An 18,024-nucleotide genomic window follows, 5' to 3' on the forward strand; every position below is an offset into this window, starting at 1 on the left:
CAGGGAAGGCAGCATGTTTTCCAAAAAAATAAGGCACACTCCATGTAAAATTAGGTATCATTTCACATGCCTCTTGTGTGCTTGTTCTACTTTTGGGGAATAGGGGGGAGCTGTTCCCCCCCCAACAGCTGGACCTTAAAATTGTTTTTTTCCCTACTCCCCTGGAGCACATGCCATACAACAGTTTCATAAGTTCAATGCAACATGTTTCTTCTTCCAAATTTACATGTTAATAAAAAAAAAATGTGTGCACTCTATTGCTCTCCTCAGCAGAGGTACATCAGGATTTCTGTTCCTTCTGAGGGTACACGAGTGGGTCTTAATGACCATCTGAAAAGTTTCCTATTAATGATCCTCAACAAAGAGTTATAAGAAATGTAATATGTTGATCATCACAACCAGATGGTTCATAGAGGTGGTAAAAGAATCCAGTCCCTAAAGTCACTTAGTATCTCTTAGTGACATGCTTCGAGATTCTAAGCTGTTGCTTTTTTACCACTTCCATTGCCACTGACAATATTACCTTCTACAAATTCCTCCACTCACTGTCCAAACTGCAGGCATTGGTCCTAATGGTATTAAGCTTCCTTCTGGAACAGATTAAAGAGCCCAATCTCAACTAGCTGGTGATTAAGTTCAAGGGCTTCATTTTCTGTTTTGTCAATCTACATCTAGTAGCTCCCCAAAATTATGCAAACTCTGACAAAGCTGTAGCACCCATGGAACTCCCCTGTGTGCTACTACTGAGAAAATATTTCTGAAACTATTCTGTTCTTATAAGCAGCCAAAACAGATACATACAGCTCAGAGGAATAGGACAAGACCCCCAGAGGTGCTGTTTAATCAGCTGCAACATTACATTTGCAACTGCTGAGACCAAAGCACTCCAAGACTCAATTCACACCCACACAAATTTGGACTGCAAGAGAAAATTGTCAACACTACATCTATTTGAGTAGCATCGCCTCAGTAATTAAGAGATGCTCAGTAGGTAACCGAAATACACAAACACATTTGCTCACATAGGGCCTTTGTTAAATTACTATGCTGTTTATTACTAAATGAAGCTCATTAGCAAGATAATCCTTCTAGCGGTGTTAAACTGACTGTGCTCCTTATTTGACACTTTAAATCACATTAGCATAATAGATGCAAGTCTATTGAAAGTTAAAGCAAAACAAGACTCGACACTCAAGTTATGAGAATACCTTTTATTAAGTTGCTTTAACACACTGGTGGAAATAAAAATTAAAGATATGAATAATGTTTGAAAACATTTCTTAATACACTTAGGTATCTGAGGGAGGGGAGAGAAGAACCCTTAGTGATCTACTGGGATTAAAATATCACAGCATGTGTTCCCCCTTGGCCCTAAACTTTTTTAAAAAAAAGACAAGTTAAAAATAATTTAAACCATGCCAGCGATGTATTAAACTTACCCTTATGATCCTTCCCGAGATGACACAGTTTAGCCTTTGGAGCTCCGACAATACCATATTAAGTGTTACTCAGCAGCAGTAGCTGGTATTAGTGCAAGTGCTAAAATGCAAAATTCAGATGGTACAGAGTTTGGCAATGGATGTGACTTAGGTGCAGAAAAGGTTAAGCAATTTATTCAAGAATATCTGTTCTCTGGAATAGTCAGATTTGTTTTACAATGAGAGGCAGGTGCTGGAGTATGTGTGGATTTTAGCATTAAACAGCAATGCCAGTATGAACACCCAACAACACGTTTTAAGTGTCCATATCAGTCTTTTAAAAAGAAAGAATATAAACTGCAGATTGAAGGGAAAATGGAAGCTAACTTTTCAGGGTCTGGGGAAAATTCACAATGAAACAGCACTATACCAGTTTTCCAGAGTCTGCAAAATGGAAGCTGTAAAATTTAAATCAAGTAATGGAATGACCCTCGTGATTTAACAAATTTAACAAGTTTTTAGGACTACTGAGTCGACAACCTTGTCGATTCTGCTCCTTTACACAGGAAAACCTAACACTTCTACTAACACATGGTTAAGTGGATGTCCTTTATGGTGAAACCAACTGAGGACTTAATACTGTAGCCCACAAATTCATTCACATAAAACAGAATACACTGGAGCCTCAATACCACAGGTATGCTGAGAGTTTTGGCTCTTGTCTCCAACACTCAGTCTTCTAAAGGGAACTGCTCATCAGGGATGGGATACCTCATTTGGCAGAACCGGATTTCAGATGTGTATCATCACAAAATGCTACGCAGATGGGACTTGAGTGGAGCTACAGGGTTCAACTACATTGATGGAACAGCAAACTTAAAACAGCAAATAAATTTTTACAACAGTTTTATCCCAACATAAGATATAAAAAAACAAAGTTAACTGCTATGAACCCTTTGCATTTGGGGGCTGTCAAACACACACACATATTACTTAAATCAGTTTTATTTAAGAATGTCCTACATTGACAAATCTTATAAAAAGCATCCAAACACAGAACTGCAGCAAACAGCATTCATATGGATATCTTACAGACAGAAAAAATCTTCCACCCATAAGGGAACCCCCAAGCTCGGAAGTGAGCTCTGCTACAAAAAAAAAACCAAAAAAAAGACCCACAAAGCACACCACAAGCTGGATGTTCCCATCAAAAGCCCCACCTTCAGTTCACGTTACCACACTTACAGGATCATTAAACAGAAAAGAACACACACCATACAGCATTCACAGCAGAGTTGACATAAAGGAGAAAAAATATATATACAGATATTCATTTCACTTAACACATCCAACTAATCGGTTAACTAAGTAAAAAGCCCCCCCACTTAAGTTCTTCCAGATCACGATGTCCTTCTGAATGCAAGAAAAACACTCGTACGTCCGCTCCCAATGCTCTCTCCGCACACTCTCACCAAAGCCACAGGATCGAGGGACATCGTGCCAAGAATTTTTGTTTTTATTTTTAAAAAAATCCCAAAATGCACCACCAGGTCTCTCTCTTGCATGCGCCTCCTCCTTTTTCTCGCACATACCAAGCCCTCACATGCCTCGGCACCACCAATCCAATCCAATCCCACACAAGGTTTTTCAAAAGTTCAAACAAGCCTTCTGGTTCCATCTCACAGCCTTGCGTTCATAGCGTTGAATACGACTCCATGAAATAAAAAGAGTAGCGGATAAAAATGGAACACCCACCGTCTTAAGACGTAGCATGTGCAGTGTGATGAAGGAGTCTTGGATGAGGAAAGCATGGAGACAGGAGTATTCCTAAGGCAGGTTTTTTTTAACTGCACTGCTTTCAATGAAGTGCTTCTTCCATACACATTTGAAATGAGATGAACTGCAAGGATTAAATGAGGTCTTCATACCGTACTTTAGTATGAGGAGGGGAGACAGTGTTAAAAGGAAAAAAAGCCGACACCAACATTGCATTCTCCACACAGGACATTTGGGGGAGGGGGAGGGAGAGAAAGAGAGAGAAAAATTCTTATGGCGGGGGATCAAATTAAATTTTTAAAGAAAAAAAAAACTAACAAGGAAAGGATGCTGTTTCTGAAAAATGGCTTCCATTTTTGAAACATGCAAAGATCTCAGCTGACTAGGAAATGAGGAATCAAATTTTTACGAATTCCTATCAAATTGCAGAGCGTCTGTTTACCAGTCAGGCGAACAGCAGTTCACTTTCAAACCACTCAATATCCCAACTCATGTATTCCAACTCATTGTAACAAAACCTATAAAACTCCATTTAATCTTCCTTTTATTCCCCATTAGAAAAGAAAAATTTGTCAAAAATATTGTTGAAATATACTACACGCTGAACAAATTTGGATTTTTTTTTGTTTAGTTTTGTTTCAGTATATGCATCTTATAATATACTTACCAGGAGCTCTAGAAAAAAAATCTGATTTCCCACCACAGAGTCAGTTATTAGGTTGCCTACATTCCCCAGCCAGATGATTTGGATTCCATGCTTGAGCCAAAACCGCCATTAAAACCACTGCTAGAGCCCGTATTTGATGAGCCCCACCCTATTGCTGCACCCGAGTTAGAGCCTCCGTAAGAATTACTCCCTGAACTAAAGCCCTGGCTCTGCTCCCTCTGCATGTTGCCTTGTGGCTGGTTGTTCCCCGATGGCCCAGACTGGTTTTGCTGGCTAGCTAGCATGCCCATCATCCCCCAACTGCTTTGGAGCGCTGCCTGAGCTGCTGCCATCATGGCTGGGTTGATACTAAAGGCTCCAAAGTTCATCCCACCACCCATGTTACTGCCCTGGTTGTTTCCCAACCCTCCACCTCCACCACCTCCCCCCCGGTTAGGAAATCCACCCTGATTCCCAAAGCCTCCTGGATTACCACCAAATCTTCCACCTCTTTCTAGTTGTCTACTGCTATTATGCTTAGGTTCAGCATTGGATATATGGACGCTGATTCCTTTTATGATCAAGTCCTCGCCACAAAGGGACTGGGCAACCTATAAGAAATAAGGTACACAGACTGAGTAACTTTGAAAACAAAAATCAGGCACAAGCAAGCAACTTTAAACCAAAGTAACATACAAAACTATAGGGCTTAATTTTATGCTTATCCTGGTCTATGACAGTAAAAAAGTACTTAGGATATGTACACAGCACTACTTCAAAGGTAATATTGGTCCCCTCATTGCAATGGAAAATTCAGTCCTTGTAAAGAATGACACTGTAGAATGAGAACATTCCATTTTAAGTGCACTGAACCTCTTTACTGTTTCTGCTCAATATGAACAGCCAAGGGAAGAAGCAGCACATTTGCTCACATCACCTTCATTTAAGATTTCTAAGACAAAGATGCTATCTTTATATCAATGACAATTTATACAGTTTACTGTTCAGTAAGATTACTTTGCAAAGACTTGTAAACAGTGACTCAACAAGTGGTCTGTGGCAAGAACATACTGCTTCTCAGCAACAAGCTGAAAAGATTCTAGAACTAGGAGCTTTTCCCTCTTCATCCCTCAGTCTCCTTTCAATCAGTTGGTGTGCTACAAATGCGCAATATGTATGCTTAGACAATTAAGGCAATAAGTTTAGAGGCTACTAATTCGAGTGGACAAGGCTTGCCTAGTCTAGCTCTGCAACTGAACACTGACAAGTTGGATAAGTATTCAGCTACATCTGTTAAGCAAGTCAGTGAACAGGGGTACCTCCAGGGTCAAGCTTTCCAAATTTCCACCTTAAGAGTGAACGTGATATGCACCCAATAGGAATGCTATTAATAGAATCATAGAACTGTAGAGTTGGAAAGGATCATCTAGTCCAACCCCCCACAATGCAGGAATCTCAGCTAAAGTATTTATGAAAGATGGCCATTCAATAGGACAACAATTAGACTGTCTTAACACTCATAAGCCTGCTGCACAAGGTTTTTATACACAATAAGTAAACAGAAACTTAATGAACAATGATTAAGAATAAGTTGCCCACACATCAGCAAAAAATCAGGGCCCTGAATGAATACCTGATCATCAGCAAACGTAACAAAAGCAAAAGCTCTGAAGGGTTTGGGGATGAAGACATCAACCACTTCTCCATACTGGGAAAAAAACTGACGGAGCTCATCTGCAGTCATGTCGTCTGTGCAACGCCCAACAAACACCTTCCTGCTACGCAAAGGTTCATCTGGACTTTGCTGGTGTCAATGCAGAACAAAAGATTTCAATTAATACAAATGTTTTTGCCTAGCTATTGTAATAACCAACATACCGACGCAGTTGTACACACAAGAGCCGACAGATTTTCCAGATAAACAGATAGAAACTAACCATGAAACCCATTCTAGATTCTGTAACTGTATCTTTTGATGCTCAAATGTATAGTAACATAGGATTAGAAACAGACTAGCAAACATTGAATGTTACAAGCTAAACACAGAACTTGTGCCAAGCTTAGAAGACGCAGTTAATTACAGTGGTGCCTCGCTAGACGAAAAGAATCTGTTCCGCGATTCTCTTCGTCTAGCGGTTTTTTCGTCTTGCGAAGCAAGCCCATTGACAGCTTAGCGGATTAGCGCTACAGCGGTCTAGCGCCTTTCAGCGATCAGCTGTTAAGCGGCTTAGGAAAAGGGCGGAAAAAGCGGGGGAAAACCGCAGGGGGACGCAAGATTTTTCGTCTTGCGAAGCAACCCCATAGGGAAATTCGTTTTGCGAAGCGCCTCCAAAACAGAAAACCCTTTCGTCTAGCGGGTTTTCCGTCTTGCGAGGCGTTCGTCTTGTGGGGCACCACTGTATACTGTAAACATTTTTGAGAAACTGGGAGAAGCAGCACAACCATTTCTTGTTTCACCTGCACTCCTAGACAAACGCTGCAAGAAATTAACATGACATGCTGGCTACAATAGTAAGAACACTTCCTTTTTCAGAAGTGGGGAACCTCAGGCTTGGGGATCAAATGTGATCCTCCAAGCCCCTCTACTTGGTCCTGGAGATTTCACCATGCCATACCCGTACTTGGCAGCCCATATCCTTCATCAGCCTTGCTTTGCACCCAAAACTGAGCATTTTTACCTGGCTGAAATGTGCGCTTGAAGTCTGATAATGCTTTTTGCTTGCCTGGAATACAGGAGGCTCTGTGGGATGTGTAGAAACTAGCCCATTGATAAAGGCAACAACGCAATACTCAGGCTGCATTTGCCACTAACCCCTCCTACCACAAGCATACGGCCCCTGAAAGGTTGCTCAGGTGGTCTGAAAAAGGTTCCTAAGCCCTGTTCTATATGGAACAGTGAGTGAATAGCCAGAACCCAAAGAACTATTTCAGTTGTGATCAAAGGGTCTTGTTTGCTGTTCCTCTTTAACCGATTTTGAAAAGTGCCATCAGTTTCAAAAGTGATCTGCTATGTGGCATGGAGGGATGATGCTTATGCAGTATTCTGAACCCCAGCCAATGTATTTAGAACTAAAGAACATCTCATTTTATATGTTATTTGGGGCTCATTCTTGACAAGTTTGGCTTTACATACTTACAAAGCCTAGAACAAGTTACATTAAGTACCTTAGAATTTGGAAGTTTGCAGTCACACCATCTTCCATCTATCATGTGGCGCTGAGACATGACTTTCACCTGGGTTTCATAGTCAGTGAATCTTACAAAACCAAACCCTTTTGAGTGGCCAGTTTTGATGTCCTTCTTAACCTGGAGTTAAGAGAAGAGATTACATGGCTAGAACAACAATCACAATGTGCTGGCATTTATGTACTACTTCTATTCAGCTATGTTATAGACTGAATTTCAAAATGTAGTGCAAAAAAAGTTCAGAATATTTCACCTTGCTTTAATCATCTTCCCTTGCTAACAGCTATAGCATAGAAACCAGGCTTCTCTGTCCCTCCTCAACCATCATTCTATCTGGCTGCAGCCAAGGCATACAATGGAGGAGGGGCCATTCCATCAGCTCTACTGAGAAACCAGCTCAGCTTGGCTCTTTCTGGACTGTTTCCATTCAAGCTGATCATTATATGAGCTTTGTAACTTTAAGAAGTGGTGTCCAAATTGGCTTGTTTGCTTCTTCCTTCCTCATTCATTGTTAGCTTGAGTCATGCATTTTATATTGTAAGCCTGAGGGAAAGAACTGGCTTGTTTGTTACAAATCTTATGTAAGCTGCTCTGAGCTTCTCTGGCTGAAGAACAGGGTATAAAAAGCTTCAAATAATGTTATTTTGACAATCAAAAAGTTAAATCAGTGTGTGCAAGTTTCAATTCAAGCAGAAAGGTTAATTTCATGGCATATGCCATTTAACTTTCAAGGTTCACACACAAACACATGACTCAGATTTAGATGAACAAGTCCAGCTACCAGCATGAAAAAATGTCACAACTATTCATTTTTACCACATTAAATTCAACTGACAAAACTCAATACCAAAACAGACTAAAACCAGGAACTGAGCCAAATTCTGAAACACATATAGCTGCTCAGTACCACTGGCTTGCCTCGGAGGACAACACAAAGGAAATGAGATGTCTGAGGATAGGAAATGGCACCTCAACAACTCTGTTACCAAAAAGAAATTTCTGTTCTCGATACCAGGTTGGGATACAATTTTTATTGTGAATTTTTTTTTGAAAATCATTTTGAGAACCTCTCAGCACTATAAAGTGGTAATATAAGTAAGGTAAAGGTAAAGGGACCCCTGACCATTAGGTCCAGTCGTGACCGACTCTAGGGTTGTGGCGCTCATCTCACTCTATAGGCCGAGGGAGCCGGCGTTTGTTCGCAGACAGCTTCCAGCATGACTAAGCCGCTTCTGACAAACCAGAGCAGCGCATGGAAAAGCCGTTTACCTTCCCACCGGAGTGGTACCTATTTATCTACTTGCACTTTGACATGCCTTCAAACTGCTAGGTTGGCAGGAGCAGCTCACCCCATTGCGAGGATTCGAACCGCCGACTTTCTGGTCAGCAAGTCCTAGGCTCTGTGGTTTAACCCACAGCGCCACCCACGTCCCTTATATAAGTATTCAAAAGTAAATAAATGTACAGCAGCTTAATATATTTGAATTAGGCAGTCCAGTGGGAAGCGCTTCAGAGAACTTAGGCAGGGTGGCAGGTTTTAAGGGGAAAAAATAGGAAATCACTAACTTCACAATTTTTGCAGTGGGTCAAGCAATATCTAGTAGTTGCACTTCTATGGTTTAACTAATTGTGGCTCATGAAAGGGTAGTTACTCCTGTTTCCAGCCTAAATGCAAACAGAAGGAACAGACTGAGTTCTCTTCCTCCTCTCCATAACCAGAAGCAATGGTCAGTTGTTTTACTTAGGAACAACACAGCATTCATGATAGGGAGTACAACAGTTACCCTAAAGTCCAGGGACATAACTGTTTATCGAAAAGAAAGCTAGATACCTGCACCATAAGAACTTCTCCGAATGTGCTGAAGTACTCCTTCAGGTCTTGTTCAGTTGTTTTCCACGGAAGACCCAGAACTATCAAATCTGATGTTTTCTGTACTGCTCTTTTCACCTTAACAGCTGATGAGGCATCTGCCTCATCCATTTTCCTCTTGTTGTCTAAAGATAGATGTGTCCATCAAACAGTCAGCACTTTTAAAAATAACTAAACAAATAATCCCATTAGTTGCAATGAAACATTTTAGTGGAGCAGATCATTCTAGAGCTACATGCAGCCCAATCCTAAATTTACTCAGAAGCCAACTTATTAATGTTCAATGTAGGGCTTTTAAAAGGTTTCCCTTAAAATGCATGTACTCAGAAATCCTACTGTGTTCAATGAGGCTAATTCCCTAGTAACCGTGTTTAGGATTCCAGCCTTAAAATGTATTTGATATAAATACACCAATTGCTCCCACTTGTATTTTGGGGGAAGTCTTATTTTAATCCTTTTCACTTTTAAAACTGCTGCCACTGGTAACCTGTATCTAAAAGAATAAAAAAAGTATACTACTATTTTTTTAATTATTATTAATTATTATTATTATTATTATTATTATTATTCATCTAAAGATCTCAGGGCAGTTCACAAGAAAAAATAATAATCTAGTTGATCAATGTGGGGTATAAAAAATAAAAGTTGCTCAATTGCCTAACAATTTGAGCAACTTATAGGGATTTGGAATTCTAAGGCAAACTAAAAGAAAATAAATTATCCATATATAGGTTTTCATTTTCAAAAATTATCCATGATTCTTTCTTTTTTAAAAGCAAAAAATAGCACATACAAACAAAGCACACACCTTTGGGATAGTTAACAACATACACCAGATTTCCCCAGCCATTATCTGGTGCATGCAGAATTCCTTCCACTAATCGGACCCCTCTCATACACTGAGACACGGGGTTCCTGTAACGCAGGCCACATGCTCCTGGAAACTGAGCAGTAACTGTGGAGAGCAAGACAGTCCCATCATCCTCTGAAGGAATCTCAATGGGTTCCTCATTTTCATCTTCAGTAACCCGAATGTATTCTGACATTTCTGCCGTGGTGTTGCTAAAGAATAAAAAAGAGAAAAGTGAATAATATCTAGTTTTTAAAAACTGTAATCGCTGGTAGTAACAAGTTACTGTAGAAGTGGTTTACTATATGTACGGCACTCTGAAGTAAAAACAGTTGTCCCTCCGTTTTCCTAATTAAGTAGTTCAGATAAACAATTATCATAGTTCTATGGTAGAGCACATGCTTCACAAGCAGAAGGTCTCAGGTCAATCTGTAGAATCTCCAGCCAAAACAACATGGTATTAGGTTATGTAATAGACTTCCACCTGAAAGACTAGAGAGTCACTATCACTCAAAGTAGATAATATTGAGCTAGATTTACAAATAGTCTGGACTAGTGTTGGAGAGCTTCCCGTGTTCTTATACATATTATGGGTTATAGCTACCAAAGTCTTACTCAGAGTAGACACACTGAAATTAATGGATGAGAGTTGGTTGTGTTCACTGAGTGAATCGGCCAGCTCTTATTTTATTCTGCTTTTCAGATGAAAATTGTATCCAAAATCAGTTAATATCAATCAGTAATCTTCAGGTCCTGACCTCATCTTACAAATGTAAATAAAATTAAAAACAAACAAGAGAAACATATGGAAATGAGCTAAGCAAAGCCAAAGGAAAATGGCAAGTGGTACAAGCATTTATATCTGGTTTAAGAGGTTCAACTACCTAGTGGCCTCTGCTGCTCTGGCTGGCAGCATTAAGTCAGACAGCACTTTCTCTCACTTCAGCAGTCCCAAGGCAAGTGGCAGTTGGAGAAGAGTTCCTCCTGCCAGGGAGGAGGGAGCTCTCTGTAATTATTATGTCTCCAGCCGATGGCTGGGAGCCAGAATGACCTTATATGTACAGAATACACCACCTTTCATTGGCCCTTACTCCTCTGTCTAATGGTAGAACTCAGAATGTGCTTCCCCTTTCAAATAATGTTAGAAAACAAGGATGAATATCCCTAGAAAAGTTATTTTTGGAATCACAAAATTGTCGAATTGGAAGGGATCCTAAGGGTCATCTAGTCCAACCCCCTGCAATGCAGGAATCTTGACTACAGCAGCCATGACAGATGGCCATCCAACCTCTGCTTAAAAATCTCAATGAAGTTGTCTACCACCTTCCAAGGAAGTCCATAGCTCTTACTGTTAGAAAGTTCTTCTTTCTTGTAACCTAAAGCATGTAGAATACTTTGAGATCATTAGAGGAAATGCACCTTTATTTGTTTCAAGTTGTGCATTTTAGTGTTGAATTGTTGTATATTTTATTGCTTATAAGCCTAGAATAGCTCTGTTAGTAGAGAATAGGACTCTTCATCTCAGGGTCATGGGTTCGAGCCTCACACTGGGCAAAAGATTTCTGCACTGCAGGGGGTGGGGCTAGTTGACCCTAGTGGTCCCTTCCGACTCAATAATGTTATGAATCCCACCCTGGGATGTACAGATGGGGTGGGTTACTCTTTTAAAAAGTAAAAGAAATCCAGCCAGATGGGCAGGGTATATAAAATTTGTTGTTGTTGTAAAACAGTAACCTATAAATTAGTATTATAAAATAGTAACCTATAAATTAAGGTAATAAGTAACCACCACCACAAATAGTAGGAGTTAGAAATACATTATTATCAACACACCTAACAAAATTTTAATTCAAATAAAAAAAATTACATCAAAATTTAAAATATTTAAGAACACATTTGATGCATCAATACACCTCTTTAACCTGGCCCACCCTATTCTCTTGATTGCAGTGTATTTTTTAAAAAAATTATATTTTATTTTTAAGTTATTGTAACCCATCCTGAGACCTCATTGTGTAGCATGAATAAAAATCAGAAATCATCATTACAATCATCAACATATTAACATTTACTTCGGAGTAAACACACAGAACGTTCAGCTGTAAAGACATGATAAATATAATACTTGCCCTTATTAAGAAAGACCATGCTTAGAATTAATAACAAACACAATGTTTACAATTAATAATAAAGACTGTGCTTGCCATTATTAATAAACATAACGCTTTCTATTAATACTAAATATAAATCTTACCAACAATTTTAATGCTTACCACTACCAATAATAAAAATTACGTTTGCTATTATTAATACTGTAGAATAAGTAATAAAGGATCGACTCCCCTCCCCCCCGCCCCAGCGCGTTTAACGGGTCAACCCTCTGCGCTCGTTTACTCTGAGGTAAGCTGCGCTGCGGCCAACGGCCTTTATACTGTGTACACACACGTACGTACACACACACACACACACACACACACACAGTATACTTATATATGTGCTTCGAATCGGACGTCCTGAGCCTAGTTTATGCCACAAAAGATACACCGTGTGCGACGACGGCCCTCCACGTTTCACCGCTCACTTTCCCGGCCTTCCCGCGCTAGGCCCGAAAGCCACTGAGGCCTCCGCTAGGCCGCCTCGGCCCACCCCCAAGCCAGCTCAGGAGCGGGGCCCAGGTTTCCTCTCAGCCTCGGATCCCGCTCGCTTACCGTCGGCGCGAGGCCTGTGGGAACAACCGACCAAAGAACGACGACGATGGTGAGTTCCAGCCCCTGCGTGTGCCGCGCGAGGAAGAGGAGGGGGACTCTCGGGCCTCCGCGGTTTTTCCCTCCCTGCCGACAAAATGGCGGCGCCCTCTTTCCCCTCAAAAGCAAGAGGCTCGAAGGCGAGTTCTCGGAACAGTCCATCCTGACCGCGCGGGGAGGCGACAGGGGTCTTTTCGAGACGCTGATGAGTTATCCGCTCCGAAGAGAACTCCGTAGACTGCAAATAGGGCTTCCGGTTTGGTGTTGCTTTCCCAGCCCGTGCTTATCGGGGGTGGCCCCGTTTAAATAATTTGTTTGAGAGGAAAGTTGATGGCACTCCCCTTCCTCTAGCCATAAACCGAGAATGGTATGGTCCACTCGGCTGCGTACTGCGCTTGCGCTCGCAGAAATGGTGAGCTAAGGAAGGGGAGGAGGAAAAAGGAGACCCGAGCAAAGCTCGCTGGGTAGCGGTGGTTGGTAGTGTGCGTGCGCAGCAATTTGTTGGTGAAGCGTGAGAGAAAACCGTTGCACAATATGGCGGGGACGAGGGGGGGTGGAGGGAAAAGTTCCATTGAAGCGCATGCGCAATAGCCGAAGCGTTTCTGTGAGGTAATTAACAAAAAAATGTTAATTTTTGTTGTCCAAACTTGATTTTGAGGTATTTTGTTCTGTTTCTCCTCAGCACCAGACAGGCCAGGAAACCTCTTTCAAAACCCTTGAGGAGTTTACACATGTGGAGACGTTGCTTATATTAGTTGCCTCATAAACTTGATACAGGCAATTAACAGATTCAGACGTAATTGATACAATAACATACAACCTTTAAAATAACTGCATTTCCATTTATTTTTTTATTCTTCCAAAGCAGCAAATAATAAACCTCCTTCTCCAGTGATCCATCAATTAAAACAGCTCCTTTAGTTATATCTGGCAGGGACGGTACTGTTGGGTAGTCTTTCAGAACAAAAATCCCAGAAAGCATTTTTCACCCAACAACAATGGATTCTAATGCATCCTGTCTGCTATACATTTTTTTTTGGGGGGGGAGTGCACCCTCTGGATTCTATGGTTTTACATATTGGGACATAATATCAACCACCTGTTCCTTAGCAGCTCTTAAAATAGGTAAATACAACCTCAAGTAAACAACACCACATGACCTATTGTAGCACCCTGCTTGTGGTTAACGCTTAGCTGGAATGAAATATTCAACGCAGCAATAGAGAAATTAAAATAATAATTTATTTGTCAGACAAATAAATGAGAGGCTCAGTGGTATATGGTTACCAAGCTCTGGCCTGGCCTCTTGCCATCCTGGCCAGCACTTATATTCCCTTAATCCAGCCCCCTTTGCTCCTCCTGTGGCTGCCTCTGTCCAATCAGCCTGGTTGAAATTCCTATTGGCTGTTTGGTAGAACCAATCACAAAAGATACACCCACAAAAGATACACCCACTTCCTTGCCCTTATAAGGGAGACAAAGAGCTATATATAAATGACAAATAAGTAATAATATATCTTACATGGAATCTTAATTACCAGCTCACCTCTTGCCCTCCTTGCCCTATTGCCTTCTAAAACAAATGTTTAATCTTACATTTTTATGTTCAACAGATGTCAAGGATCTTGAGTTTCACATCAATATTGAAAGATTTCCTTCATTTGAAAGTTTCTAAACAAATGCCTGACAACCATATATATCAAGAGTGCTTGGATGGCGTCTTCTGTCTAGCAGGGGGGCTAGGCTGGTGGCTGACTTAATTTCAGGATAAATACAACTCTTACAACCATATGAAATAAGAATCTAGCATTCCTTAAATCCTTTGCATAATTACATTTAAGCCAATATATTTAAGCTAATATATTTCATTCACTTATCATAGGTAGCCTTTTAAAAGAATAAAGCCTTTGTAAAGTAAAAAGGAACTCAGTAAAAAACAGCTTTTAAAAAGAAGCCTCTTCAGTTTACACCTCCCCCCTTTCCCCCTCCTTTCCCAGCCAGCTAGATGCTTCTCCCATTAGCTCTTCCCAACAGCTTTAGAAAATTTCCCAAAAATGCTCTCTTTTCTTCTAGCCAAGCCAGTTGCCTTTTTCACTGCTCTTGGCCTTTCAACCTTGGAAAGAAGATCTGGCTCATTTTACTGAGAGGCACATTGGTATTATTTTACTATTTACCCTTGCCTTTAATTGTGTTTTTTCAGCCTTGGGGCAGCATATGTAATTCTCCCTTTTTTATGACTTTGAGAATTGTTTTTCTACTATAAATCAATGGGGCCCCCTTGTCTTAGGAGAAAAACCTCTTGCCAAGGTTCTTTCTGCCTGGCATGAAACATTTGAAAATCCTTTTTTAAGCTCATTTTTAAATACAAGCCTTGATAAAATATAGAAGCTCTGATAAAAAATGCAGGCTTATGATTAGATGCCTCACTATTACACTGGGTCATGATGTATTTAACAAAAAAAAGCCAAAATGGAGAAGTCATGTGTGAAGAACTAAGTTATATTCAGTAGCTTGCAGAACCGCCTTTAGCAGCAATAACGAAGCAACTGTTTTCTGTGTGACTTTAAATATATATATATATATTATTTACTTAAGAAAATATTTAATTTTTTTTAAAAAAGTCATACAGAAAACAATTACTTCAAATTATCACTGCTAAAGGTGGTTATACAAGCTACTGAATGTAATGTTATAAGAATTTTTAGATATATAATAAATGTTCATAAATGTACCAAGCAAACACATACAAATATGTAAACCACATGTCTGAAACCCACAGAAAAGTCTTGAAACCGTTTTCTCTCTCCCAAAATGACCTCAAATATTTCTCTGCAAGGAAATGAGAAACCTCCCCCATTGTCTCTGTCTTCACAAATTCTGTCTTAAGGGCACATTTAAGGTGTGAATAGGGTGAGCCTGTGACCTGGCTCAGGAATTAAGTATCATTACAAAAGAATGGCCAGACTCCCCAGGTAATCCAGTCAAGTGACAGATAACCTGGCAGACAGGGTAAAAACAATGCACTCAGATTTCTGTTGTAGACCGCCTTTGCTGTGATGTAGGTATGATGTGTCTGGGGGGTGGTATTGGGCTACACCCCTTCCATGATACATGTATGATGTATGGAGGAGTGGTCTAGAGCTCCAGGGCAGGGAATTTCAAAATGGCTATTTAAGGGCAAGCACACATAATAATAATAATTTTTTATTTATTCCCCCCATCTCCAGAAAACCGGGCTCAGTGCGGCTAACAACAAATTTAAAACACTTAATTGTGATACAACAAAAAACAGCATAAAATACAGCATAAAAGCGTGAATAAAATAAATTCAAAGTTCAAAAATCAATTTAGGGCGAAATCCATCCAATAAACATTAGATGATCACTAGGGCTAGCTGGCTAAATTAGTCCTATTTGGGCCAGCAAGGAGGCCAGGGGAGAATTAGCTGTGGGATCCCAGAGCGGTTAATCTTCATAAAACGGAGAGGGAGAGGGAAGGAAGGGGAATAAAAGATCAGGCTAAATTCAAATTGAAAGCCAGGCGGAATAGCTCTGTCTTACAGGCCCTGCGGAAGGAGGTTAAATCCTGCAGGGCCCTGGTCTCATGGTTTGGTCCTCCTCCTCTCCTGCATCTGGGGGAGCACCCTGTTGCAACAGTTAATGAAGATCAGGCTTACTAGCTGCTTTGCTTCTCAATATTATCTGGTTGGTCTCTGGTTGTTTTCTCCTACTGATAGAGAACCTACAAAACGACTCCATATGGGCTCTTGGGTACCCCATAAGGGAAAAGGAGCGGTTTTTTTTACCTATAACATTAACTTTGTGCAAAAAAAATTCCTTCCAGTAGCACCTTAAAGACCAACTAAGTCAGTTCTTGGTATGAGCTTTCGTGTGCATGCACACTTCTTCAGATACCTGAAGAAGTGTGCATGCACACGAAAGCTCATACCAAGAACTGACTTAGTTGGTCTTTAATGTGCTACTGGAAGGAAATTTTTTTGTTTTGACTATGGCAGACCAACACGGCTACCTATCTGTAACATTAACTTTGTGCTTCACACATGGTATGGCTTTTGTCAGACTTTCACCTCGTTGTGTGGAGGTATTTTGGCCCACTCTTCTTTACAAAGTCACTTCAGTTCATTGATGTTTGCTCATATGAAATGTGCGTTTTCAGTGCTAGCAAAATTGGGATCCTCTCTAACTATATTCCTATGAAGAGGAGACCCGAGGGTCCCAGCGTGCCCAAAAGCCCTTCTTCCTCTTTGAAATATGAGGTGTTACTCAGAGGTGAATGGAAAGCAATAATAATATGCTCAAAGGAGCCCCTTTCTTTATAATTGAGTTCCAAAGCTCTGAAGTCTTTGCTTTGAAAAGGGGGAAGGGGAGGGGGTGAGCTGTCCATGTAGAAGCTCAAATTGTAAATTTTTGCAAAACTTTGTTTCCACTGTGGGCGAGTTTCACACATGCACATCAAATCTTGTTCTTAAAAGATTTCCTCTCCCCTTTTTCCACAGCATGTGACAGAAGCAACCTCAGTCTAAGGAAGATGGTAGTGAGAGAGCCAAATAACAACACTTCAGAAGAAAAGATTTCACACAGGTCACACTTCTTGCCAAAAGGTAGCAGGCACTCTGTGCATTTCAGCTTCTTCTAGTCTGTACTTAAATAATAACAACAGAAAGCGGCGGGGGCGCTCAACAATAGTTTGGCTTCAAATGTGCACACACACTGCATGGCATTTCATGTTTTGTACTGATTTTAAACTTTAGAGGGGGGTTTTATTAACAGTTTTAATACTACAAAACAATCCCCTCCTCATCTCAAAGAGGAGACAAAGGGGGAGTCTAAAGTAAAATAAAAGACAAACCAAAAACATGAATCTGTCAGCACAGCCCATCAGAAAGTATCAATATTCAAGTCCACAATGTTTAACACAGCCAGAAAGTTGTGCATATTGCTAGTTGTTTTCGTGTTTGCTTGCTTGCATAAACAATAAAAGAGTATCAGTCTGCTACGAAAGAATCTTTATATTTTGTTCCTTAGCCAGGCATAGTTTATATGTTAATTTTTCCACGAAAGCCACTTGCAAAACTAGCATAGCACTCTTTAGGTCCTTCCAATATTGAGCAACAACTAGCTGGGCAGCTTCAAGAGGATCAGTTGTTAAAGGTTTGAAATGCAAACCCCCACTGTTCTTTTGAGAAATGTTTTCTGCATTCCTCGAGATTCCAATTGCTGCTGTCAAGTCATTTTAATAATTTCTGCAAAAGCTACAATCTAAAACTGGCACTTTTTCACAAGTCCACACTGAGCTCGACTTTTGAGTTCTTTTAACAATTGTTACGCATTAGCATTGCTTTCTTCTTCGCCATATCCTCAACCTACCATTTTAAGCTGAGCAATTAAGACAAACTAATTCTCTCGGCCTAACAGCACTGCTGGGCACACAAATATGTGCTTTGCCAGCTTACCCTCATGCCATGGAGAGAGTTCAGAGAGTGTCCCCTGGGTATAAACAAAAGCAGCACTTGT

General features: G+C 40.4%; 1 protein-coding gene across 20 annotated transcripts in view; it reads right to left on the reverse strand.

Annotated features, from left to right (window-relative positions):
• Positions 1-12,998, reverse strand: part of TARDBP (TAR DNA binding protein) — a 39,438-nt gene extending 26,440 nt beyond the window's left edge. For 4 of the 20 annotated variants that reach the window (XR_014567023.1, XR_014567024.1, XR_014567025.1 and 1 more), the window contains exons 1-7: positions 12,455-12,998; positions 9,705-9,958; positions 8,858-9,021; positions 7,006-7,146; positions 5,474-5,644; positions 3,174-4,451; positions 1,440-1,539 (exon numbers count right to left, since the gene is read on the reverse strand). Coding sequence is in view for 9 of the 20 variants with exons in the window: in XM_083750269.1 (XP_083606395.1) it covers positions 3,918-4,451; positions 5,474-5,644; positions 7,006-7,146; positions 8,858-9,021; positions 9,705-9,942 (1,248 nt within the window). In the remaining 11 variants the exon portion in view is untranslated. Of the gene's footprint in view, positions 1-1,196; positions 1,540-2,407; positions 4,452-5,473; positions 5,645-7,005; positions 7,147-8,857; positions 9,022-9,704; positions 9,959-12,454 lie in introns of those variants that run through there. The other 16 variants (XR_014567018.1, XR_014567019.1, XM_083750277.1 and 13 more) reach the window with 9 other exon arrangements.
• Between the last annotated feature and the right edge of the window lie 5,026 nt (positions 12,999-18,024).

This window comes from Podarcis gaigeae (genome assembly GCF_964106915.1).
Source record: "Podarcis gaigeae genome assembly, chromosome: 8".
Taxonomy (NCBI): domain Eukaryota; kingdom Metazoa; phylum Chordata; class Lepidosauria; order Squamata; family Lacertidae; genus Podarcis; species Podarcis gaigeae.